Source organism: Chiloscyllium plagiosum, unplaced genomic scaffold, assembly GCF_037043375.1.
Source record: "Chiloscyllium plagiosum isolate Xiang-an unplaced genomic scaffold, Cpla_swu_hap1 HiC_scaffold_45, whole genome shotgun sequence".
NCBI lineage: Eukaryota > Metazoa > Chordata > Chondrichthyes > Orectolobiformes > Hemiscylliidae > Chiloscyllium > Chiloscyllium plagiosum.
In genome coordinates, this window is record NW_028270183.1 from 75,664,746 (window position 1) to 75,675,451 (window position 10,706).

The 10,706-nt window shown below is 49.6% G+C and overlaps 1 protein-coding gene across 1 annotated transcript; it reads left to right on the top strand.

Moving 5' to 3' along the window:
• Nucleotides 1–1,987: 1,987 nt before the first annotated feature.
• Nucleotides 1,988–2,767, top strand: LOC148136751 (uncharacterized). The gene has a single exon (XM_087983362.1). It carries the CDS (start codon nt 1,988–1,990, stop codon nt 2,765–2,767), a length of 780 nt encoding a protein of 259 aa, XP_087839488.1.
• The last annotated feature ends 7,939 nt before the right edge of the window (nt 2,768–10,706 follow it).

Below are 10,706 nucleotides of genomic sequence, written 5' to 3' on the forward strand. Positions count from 1 at the left end.
GCAGGTAGATAGGATAGTGAAGAATGCATTTGATATGCTTTCCTTTATTGGTCAGAGTATTGCGTACAGAAGTTGGCAGATCATGTTGCGGCTGGACAGGACATTAGTTCGGCCACTGTTGGAATATTGCGTGCAATTCTAGTCTTCTTCCTATAGGAAACTTGATAGGGTTCAGAAAAGATCTACAAGAAAGTCGCCAGAGTGAAGTATTTGAGCTTTCGGGAGAGGCTGAACAGGCTGGGGCTCTTTTTCCTGCGACGTCGGAGGCTGAGGGGTGACCTTATCAAGGTTTACAAAATTTTGAAGGGCTTGGATATGGTGCATAGGCAAAGTCTTTTCCCTGGGGTCGGGGAGTCCAGAACCAGAGGGCATAGATTTCGGGTGAGAGGGGAAAGATATAAAAGAGTCCTAAGGGGAAACCTTTTCACACAGAGGGTGGCACGTGCATGGAATGAGCTGCCAGAGGAAGTCGTGGAGTCTGGTACATTTACAACAATTAAAAGGCATTTGGATGTGTATATGAGTAGGAAGGGTTTGGAAGAATATGGGTCCGGTGCTGGCAGGTGGGACTAGATTGGGTTGGCATATCTGGTCGGCATGGACAGGTTGGATCGAAGGGTCTGTTTCCCTGCTGTACATCTCTATAACTATGACTCTATTGAAAGCTGGTGCAAAATCAAAGGACTGATGTATCGACTGCAGTTCCTATATTATATTTCCCGATGGTTAATCACTTTAAGGAATATTCACAGTGTGGGAGATGTGTGATTTGAAGAGAGGTTCAGCCAAGAATCAGAATGGGGGATATTTAATGTCTTGCATGGCCTCCTCTTTCCGGATGTTTCTGTGCAGTCTGTGGAAAATCATTGTAAAAGTTGTCACAAGCTCTCACATATTGGCACAGAGGACTCTGCAGTGTCGACAGGACTGTGTTTCCCGTTCCCTTTTTCGAGACTGAGTCTGGTGCCAGGAGTTCTTAAGACCGCGGAGCAGTTTGAAGCAATTGAGTGCCTTGCTTGGCTGATTCTGTCTGTGTGTCTGTAGTCATTTTTAAATGAAACCAGGAAAGCATGGAGATTTGCTTCCAGAAAGTACATGGGGGGAGCAATTTGGAAGCAAATTTACAAACGACATCGGCTTCAACGTCACTATTAATGACACCAGAATTTGATCTCGATATTTTATTAATTATCCTTTAATTTCCATCAGCTGCGAGAGGATTAGCCTGGTCTAGATTAGAAATCCAGTGACATTTCCGCAACAGCACTGCCTCCACATGGGGACATATTGCTCACCATACTGGACAAGTGTTTCTGTTCTACTTGATAGCTCTGTCAAAAACAACTTCCTTTTTAGGGGATGGAGCTGAGGGAGTGGTAGTTGTTCAGATTGTAATTATTCTTCTGTTGGGGGACTGGACATAGTTGAGTAACTTTCCACATTGCCAGTCGAGTTGGAGCTAGAATAATGCAGCCTCCTCAGAGGCATAGCTTATTACACAGCACACGTCTTCAGTCCTACTGCAGGAATTGTGTCAGGGCCCATTGCCTTTGTCACATTTACCGTACACAGCTGTTTCTTCATGTCGCGTGTAGCGAATCGAAATGATGAAAGAATGGTATCTGTGATTCTGTGTGCATCATGACGACAGCGAGGTGGATCATCGACTCAAAATTTCTGTCTGAGGATGGTACAGAGACTGCGTCATTGTCTTTTGCACTGTTGCCCAGGGCTTTTCCATTATTTAGGATGGGAATATTTATGGAAACCTCTCTTTTAAAGTTTTGTTAAATCGTCCATCGCCACTTCTGACTGGATGTGATAGGACTGCAGAATTTCCGTCAGATCTGTTGATCTTGGAATCATTTTGCTCTCTCCATCAGGTGTTAGTTCTGCTGTTTTGAATATAAGCAGTCAAGTGCGGTGGCTTAACTGTTATTTTCGATGCGTCTCTGCGTGTTTAGGGAAGGGAGGTTTTTTGTGTTTTATGACACATTTTTGTTTGTTATTCTCATGTATAATATGTTTGTTTTCCTTCATCACAGTTAACGTATTGACGATCTACATCCTGCTGTATAAAGATTGTGGATTGTCTTCATGTGTCAGACGTTACCTGGCCGCCATGGCACTAGCGGATTTACTGGTCATTATCCTCGATCTGGTATTGAGACACATTCCCATTGTTTATCGGCAACACTTTTATTTCCTGCTGTCCATCCCCGTGTGTAATATCAATGCTGTCCTACTTTATGCAGCCACTGACTGTTCTGTTTGGTTCACTGTCACTTTCACCTTTGATCGGTTTGTGGCCATATGCTGCCAGAAGCTGAAAAGTAAATATTGCAGTAAGAAAACGGCGGCTGTGGTTCTGAGTACAGTGACTATACTGATCTGTTTAAAGAACATTTTCTGGTATTTTATGCTCAGAGCTCGGTATTGGCTAGGGAACAATCCCTGGTTTTGTGAGCTAACACTCGCTGTTTATACCTCACGTGTCTGGGTTACAGTCGAGTTCCTCCACCACATTCTAACCCCGTGTGTCCCATTTCTCCTGATTCTGCTGTTAAATGTTTTCACCGTCAGACACATTTTGTTGACCAGCAGAGCCCGCAGGAGACTCCGCGCTCACACCAATGGGGATGCTCAGTCTGATACAGAAATGAGAAACCGGAAAAAAATCCATCATTTTACTGTTTGTGATCTCGGCCAATTTCATCCTGTTATGGTCAATCTTAATGGTATATTCTATATGGAGACGGATGCATGAGTTTGGGTATCAGTCTGTGTATCTCGATCCGTTTGTGCAGGAACTGGGCTTCATGCTGCAGCTCCTCAGTTGCTGCACAAACACTGCGATTTATGCCGTCACCCAGAGTAAGTTCAGACAGCAACTGAAGAATGTGCTGAAATATCACTTTATCGAAATTAATCAATTAATGACATTTACTCATTAATCAATCCATCTGGAATTTTCTTATTTAAGTTCAATGTTTCAGCATTCAAGCAGCCGGTTGCTGTGGTAACAGAAAGGGGGTAGTGCTTCCTTGTCGAATATTATCCGACAGGGGTTTACAGAGACACATTACAATGTTTCTCTGAACTCATGGGTCAGTGAGACCAGGCACATCACATTGAGTTAATCGATCACGTCAGTTTGAAATCATTAAAAGATTTTCATTAAAAATTGCCAAGTAGCAGAGTGACCGATATTCTTGTTTGTCTTCGTGTTGAAGAAGCTGAGCTGGAGAGAGACAGACTCAGTTCCATATCCGGGTCCACAGCGAAGGAGAGTGGACCCGGCGCTGAGCTCAGGAATTGGGTTTAATCATTCTGTCCTTGCTTTCACGTCTGGCTTCGCCGAAATGGCCGTTGGCAGAATTTATCTTCCAACCCCGTTTTCCCATCTCCATCCAGCGGAATCCATCTCTCTCCTTCACAATCATTCGCTCACCATCTTGCCCCCTCACACCCTCCCTTTCACTCATTTCCAGTTTCACCTCCCACTTTCTTTCTCCTCACTTCTTTCCCGCTCTTTCTGCACACTCCCTCATTCTCTCCCGCTCTCACTTTTACTCTCTCTTCACCCCGTCTATTTTTCCGCTCCATTCCTCCCAAGCCATCTCTCAAACGCCCCATCCCGGTTTCTCCCGCCCGCCTCTACGCTTTTCTCTGTCCGCCATCTTGTCTCTCTACTCTCCTAATGTCTCTGTCTACTTTCCACCTCTCTAACTGTCACTCATTTTCGCCTTCCTCCCAGTTCCCAAGTTCTCTCTGTCTTATCGTCGCCTCCAGCCTCTTCAAACACCATCCCTCTCTGGGTTAGTGGGAGAGAGAACGATCAGCGAGACAGTATGTATCAGATTGAGAGGAATTCAGTCAGAGAGCAATGCGGGAAGACGGGTAGTGAAAATCAGACGGAGAGGGACGGAATGAAAGAGTCGGTAAAAGAAAGGTTTAGAAAAAGTGAGAGACAGCTGGAGAGCGAGAGAGACAAAGAGAGAGGGAGACCGAGAGAGTCAGATAGAAGGTTAGGTAGAGGGAAAGAGGCAGTGGGAAAGGGAGCTAGAGAGTCAGACAGAGATAAAGGGGGAGAGAGAGGGAAAATGAGGAGGACAGACAGAGGCGGAGACAGACAGAGAGGGATGGGAGATATAGAGTGAGAGAGGGGGGCGAGAGAGTAAGGGAACACAGAGAAATAGAGGGAGATGGAGAGGAGAGAAAGAGAGGTGGGAGAGAGCGAACAGAAAGGGGAGAGAGCGGGACGGGAGAGAGAGAGGGATGGGAGAGAGGGAGAGGGTCGGGGAGTGTGAGGGAGGAAGGGGAAGGGGAAGAGAGATAAAAGGAGGGAGAGAGAATGAGGGGGCAGAGAGACGGGTAGATAAGGAGAGAGTGACTGGGAGAGAGTGAGATCTGAGGAAGGAGAGAGGGGAGAAAGACGGAGGAGACCGAGAAAGAAACGGTGGGACGATAGAGAAAGTATTGAGAGTGGGAAGGGATGAGGAAGAGAGATTGCGGATGTAGGGGGAGACAGTGCAGAGGTCGGGGAGTCAGATAGTCGGAAGGAAGGGATGAGAGTGGGAGATAGGAGGTAGAAAGAGGGGGAGGGAGAGATCAAAGAAGGAGGGAGGGAGAGTGACAGGGAGTGAGAGACAGAGAGGTGATAGAGAGTGGATAGAGAGAGAGTGGGGGGGAAAGAGAGGGAAGAGAGAATTGGGAAGGCTGGGGAAAGAGAGACAGTGGTAGGAGAGGGTGATGCGAGTGGGGGGAGAATGGAAACGGGTCGGGAGATAGTGGGAATGGAGTGGGTGGGAGTCAGAGAGCCAGAGAGAAGGAGCAGGGAGTGAAGGAGAGGGAGGCATAGGGAGCGAGAGGAGAGAACGTGGTGAGAGAGGGAGGGAGTGGTAAGGTAGAGTGAGGGGGAGTGAGTGTTGGGGACAAGGAGAGCGGAGAGGGAGATTTGGGGATTGCGAGATTTGGGATAGAGCTGAAACTTTATTGCTGGAACAGCACAGCAGGTCAGGCAGCATCTCGGGAACAGAAGATTCGACGTTTCGGGCACATGCCCTTCTTCAGGATTCCTGAAGAAGGGCATGTGCCAGAAACGTCGAATCTTCTGTTCCCTAGATGCTGCCTGACCTGCTGTGCTGTTCCAGCAATAAAGTTTCAGCTTTGATCTCCAGCGTCTGCAGACCTCACTTTCTCCTCGAAGATTTGGGATAGAGTATGGGGGAGGGACAGGAGGGAAGAATGCGGGAAGACAGAGGTGTAGAGGGAGGGTGAGAAAGAGGGAGGTAAGATCGAGTGGGGGAGAGGGAGTTGAGGGGAAGGTGAGTCAGCGAAGACTGAGACTGTGGCAAAGAAAGCAGATAGAGCGAGAGGACAGAAAGAGTTGCAGTGTGGAGCTGAGGCTACAGGAGGACACAAAGACTTGTTAGTGAGGGGGTAGAGAGAGGGAGAGGACAGGCAGAGGAGACGGGGCAATAGTGAGAGGGAATGAGTTTAAACTAGTTGGAGAGGGAAAGAGAGGCAGGGACAGGCAGTGGAAAGTAGCGGTGATAGCGTGTGGAGAGAGGGAGAGGGATAGCAGCGAGGGAGAGAGGAGCGGGAAGAGAGAGAGAAAAAAAATTAGGATGGAAAGAGCGGGAGAGAGGGGGAGAGAGTGAGAGGGAAGAGTTTGACAAAGTATGAAAGAAGGGGTAGGAGAGACAGCGGGAAGAGAGGGGCGAGAGAGATATTGGAAAGCGAGGGATCAGAGAGAGTGGTAAGGGCGGCCGAGAGTGAGGCAGAGGGCGTCAAGAGAGGGGCGGAGAAAGTGGGAAGGAAGTGGGCGAGACATTGCGGAGGGAGAGAGGGAAGGGATAAGACAGGGTCAGAGAGGAGTGATCGGGATAGAGGGTGTGAGAGAAAGTGTTGGAGGTGAGAGAATGAGAGAGAGGGTGTGAGAGAGATTGGGGAGACAGAGTGAGGGGAAGGGGAGGGAGGAACTGGAAAGTGAGGGGCGAGAGAGGGTGACGTTGAGGCTGTAAGAGTTGGAAGGTAGGGGCGTGAGAGATAGTGGGAAGGGAGTGGAAAGACAGAGAGTGGTAAGGGAAGGGAGTGTGATATTGCAAAGAGAGTGGATGGTGGGATAGAGAGAGGGTGAGAGGGAAGGAAGGAGAGAGAAAGGGAGGCAAGGGGAGAGTGCGACTGAAGGGAGAGAGGGTGTGGTGTGAAAGAGAAAGAGAGAGCGGGAGAGGGAGAGCGCGAAGAGCGAAAGAGAAAGGGGATGGAGAGAAAGAGAGGTAGTGGGAAGTGAGAGAGATAAGGAGAGGATGGGAAGGGAGAGAGAGAGTGGTGGGAGGAGGGTGGAGCAAAGACTGGGTGCAGTTAGAGAGAAGAAGGGAGCGGAAATGGAGGGGAGAGACAGGAGACAGGGTGGGGAGAGTGAGATAGATGCAGAGACGGAGAGCGAGAGAGAGAACGAGAGAGTGATAGTGGGGTATAGAGAGAAAAGCAGGAGAGCGCGATTGGGAGTGAGAGAGAATTGGTAGTGAGATAGGTGAAGAGAGAGAGGGCTAGATAGAATGGGGAGAGAAAGTGAACGATGGAGGGGGAGAGAAACAGTGAAGGATAGGTTAGAGTGACGGTGATGGTGAGGGGAGGGTTTAAGAGAGAGTGAGAGGGAGACAGAGAGAGAAGTTGGTGAGAGTGAGCGAAGTGGAGAGGCAAGATAAGGACGGGAAACAGGCAATGAAGGAGAGTGGAGAGAGGGAGAGAGTGGATGGTTATGGGGCATGGAGAGTGGGAACAGAGAGAGGGAGGGCGGAGAGAGTGGATGCAGAGAAAGTGTGGTGAGATAGTTGACAGGCGTGAGAGAGAATGCCGGTGAGAGAGATTCAAGGGAGAAAAGGGAGAGATGGAGTGAGGGAAAAAAAGCGAGATTGGAGAGGGACAGTGCGAGGGAGGCGTTAGAGGGAGGAGAGAGAGACATTGTGATAAAGAGAGAAGGGGATGGAGATAGAGAGGGAGACTGGGGAGAGAGGCGGGGTGAAGAGAAATTGGAGGCGAAGGAAGAGAAATAGCAGGGAGGAATAGAGAGAGAAGAGGGGAGGGAGACACATTACGTGGAGGAGACAAAGGTTAAAAGAGAGGGAAGCGAGAGAGGGAGGATGTTAGAGAGTTAGGTGAATCCGAGAGTTCGGGAAAGTGGGAGAAGAAAGAGATGGAAGGAGGGTCGGGGGTGCAAGAGAGTGTAGGATGGTGTTAGAGAAGGAGGGAAGGGTTGGGAGAAAGAGAGGGGGAGAGAGGGGACGGCGAGAGACAGGGAGTCTGAGAGAAGGAAGAGTTAGAGAGGGGGAGCATGGGAGAGAATGTGGAGTGAGAGGGAGGGCGAGTAGGCAGAGAAAGGCGCGAGGGAGAGGGAGAGCGGAATAAGTGCGCGTGGGGCTAGATGGAGTGCAGAGAGAGAGGGAGGGCGGGCAGAGAGATTTGGAGGAAGAAAGCGAGGGAAAAGCAGGGCTGGCGAGAGAGAGGGAGGGTGGAGATAGAGTGTAGGAGGTGGGATATAAAGGGAAAGGGGCGGGGAGGAGAGAGGAAGAGAGCGCGGGAGAGTGGAAGAGAGAAAATGAGGGGAGACAGGGGAGCGAGGACTACCAGAGAGGGAGGGGAGTAGAAGAGGGAGGGTGAGAGACAGAGATAGGGATGGGAATATACAAAGTTGGTAGAAGGAGAGGCGAGGGAAGTGAGAGGGAGAGAAGGGAGAATGTTTATGGAGTGTGAGAATCAGGTCTAGAGAGAAAGTGAGACAAGGGAGAGATTGAGTGAGGGAGCAGGAGGGAGACAGAGAGGAAGGAGGGGAGAACGAGTGTGGGAACGGTAAGAGAGATTGAGTGATTGTGAGAGATATAGGGTGCGAGAGAGGGTAAGGAGGGTGAGAGAAAGTTCGAAAGGGGAGAGAGAGAAATGGAGGGTGAGAAAGTGAGGGATGAGAGAGACAGAGAGACAGCGAGACAGAGGGAGGAGAGAGTGAGTGAGGGAGTGGAGAGAGCAAAGGGGAGAGAGAAAGGGTGGAAGTTGGGGGCGAGAGAGGGGGTGAGCGAGAGAGACGGAGGATGTTGACGGTGTTGTGGACAGAGGTAGAGTGGGATGGGTGAGAGAGAGGTGGACGGAAAGAGAGAAAGAAGGAGCAGGGAGAGACTGTGAAGCAGCAGTGAAGGGTGATAGAGAGACGGCAGGGAAAAGAAATGAGGAGCGAGAGTTGGAGGTTCACAGTGGCCGAGAGTAGGGAGAGCAGGAGAGGGAAGAATGGGGTGAGACAGAGGTAAGAAGTAGGCAAGACAGAGATGCTAGGAAGAGAGAGGGGAGAAAAGGGAGAGAGAAAGAGAAAGAGAGAGTGGAGTGAGAATAGAAGGAGGAGAGAAGGAAGGGACAGCGCAGATGAGCGACAAAGGGGGCATAGAGTGATGGAGGGGGAGGGACAAAGAAAGAGAGCGGAGAGAGCTAGAGAGGATGAAGTGGGAGAGGGCCCAGGAGAGGACTCGAAGAGAGACGGAAGGGGAGAGAAAGTTTTGGGGGAGAATGAGTCTCGGGGAGAGTGGGATTGAGGTCAGGCAGAGCGTGGGAGAGAGAGAGTCAGGGAAGAGAGAGCGAGACAAAAAGAGGGAGACAGGAAGACGTGGACGGAGTTGGGGAAATAGAGAGTAGGGAGGGGTGAGATAAATTGAAGGAGGTGGGAGGGGGAACGGTGAGAGAAAGTGTATTGGATGGGGAAAATGTGATTGAGGGAGAGGAAGAGAGGCATGTGATGAAAGGGGCAGAGAAGGAGGGGGTGGGGAGAGACCGAAGGCGAGGGAGGAGTGAATGAGTGAGGGATGGCATAAATAGAGAATGGAGAAGGCGTAGAGAGAGAATGGGGAGGGGGAAAAGAATTTGAGGTATGGCTGATAGAGAGAGCGAAATGGACGTGGATAGAGAGAGACAAGGAGCGGGTGAGAAATGGGATGAGGCAGATTTTGCGAATTGGAGGGGAGAGAGAGCAGACAGCGAAGTAAAGGAATGGAGAAGGAGATAGAGATGTGGTGAAGAGAGAGAATGGAGGAGGTAGAGAAACAGTCGAATGAGAGAGTGTAGGGGCACAGTGGGGCAGAGCGAGAGGAGAAGAGCGAGAGGTAGAGCGACAGGAAAAGAGATGGAGAGAAAGAGAGAGGATGATGGTGAGAGAGAGAGGAAATGGAGAGAGACATTGACGTAGGGGGAGAGAGTGAGGAGGGCTGGTTAGCGTGAGAAAGAGGAGAGAGAGATTATGGGAGAGACTGAGGAGAAACGGATGGAGAGAGGGAGAGAGAGGATGGAAAGAGCAGGGGAGAGAGGAAGGGGGATAGATGGAAGGGAGAGAGACAGGGAGACCCATGTAGAGAGCGCGGGGAGGTAGGCAGATGGACAGGTAGGTTAGGAGAGAGGAGAGGAGAGGGACACAGTGTTGGAGGGGGAGTTAAAGGTATTTAGGGATTGTGAGAGAGCGGACAAAAGTTTGGAGAGTGTGAGAGCGGGAGAGGGGAGAAGAGTGAGAAATGGGTAGGAAGAAACACAGAGCATAAGTTGGCAGAAGGGAGAGAATGGATCATGAGAGTGAACGAGAGCAAAGGAGATATGGGGATAGAAATAGAGACAGAGAGGGAGCAGGATGGAAGAGATGGGGAATGAGACAGAGGGGTAGAGAGAGAGTAGGAAGAGAGGGATTGAATGTGTGGGATGAGAGAGAGGGAAAGAGAAACGGGATTGAAAAGAGAAAAAGCTGCAGAAAGAGGAGAGAGGTGGGGAAGAGAGAGAGGAGAGAGAGGGACTGGAGCACAGAGAGGGCGGGAGGGGCAGAGAGAGACGGGTGTGGGATAGAGATGGTGAGGCGGAGTAATAGAGGGTCAGACAGAGGGAGGGAGGGGGACAAATATAGATGAAGTTTGAGAGTGAGAGACAGTGGTGGTGCAGGGAAAGAAGGAATTCGGGGAGTTGGAGAGAGTTGTGGGTTAGAAAGAGCGAGCGAGAGAGATCCCATTCTACTTTGAGTGACCTGTCCACTACATCTCCGATTATTGTGTCATCTGCAAACTAGCTACCTATACCGCCGATGTTCACATTCAAATCATTCATGTAAATAACGAAAAGTTGTGGACCCAGCACCGATCCTTGTGGAACTTCACTGGTCATAGACCTCCAGTCTGAATAGCAACACTCTACCACCACCCTCAGTCTTCGACATTCGAGCCAGTTCTATATCCAAATGGCTAGTTCTGCCTTTATTCAATGAGATCTAACCTTGCGAAGCATTGTCCAAAGGGGAACCTTGTCGACTGCCTTACTGAATTCCATATAGATCACGTCCATGTTCGCCAACCTCTGGTCTTTTGTTTCCTCACCTCTGACTGATGATTTTACATATATTTTTGCAAGTGTTCCAGCAATCCCTTCTCCAACTTCTCAGAGTTCACGGATACACCTGATCAGTTCCTGGTGATTTTTCCAAATGCATGCATTTCAAGATGTAATTTATTTCCCCATATTCAATATCTTACATGTCTTTCTCCACAGTAAACACTGATGCAAATTATTCGTTTAGTCTCTCCCCATCTCCTGCAGCTCCACACATCAGCGGTGTTGCTGACAAATGAAGGGCCCTACACACTCCCTACTTATCATTTTGTACTTATTTATATCAGCCAATTGGATTCTCC

Coding starts and splice junctions, on each gene's coding strand:
- LOC148136751 (XM_087983362.1), top strand. CDS start 1,988: ATGACACATTTTTGTTTGTTATTCTCATGTATAATATGTTTGTTTTCC.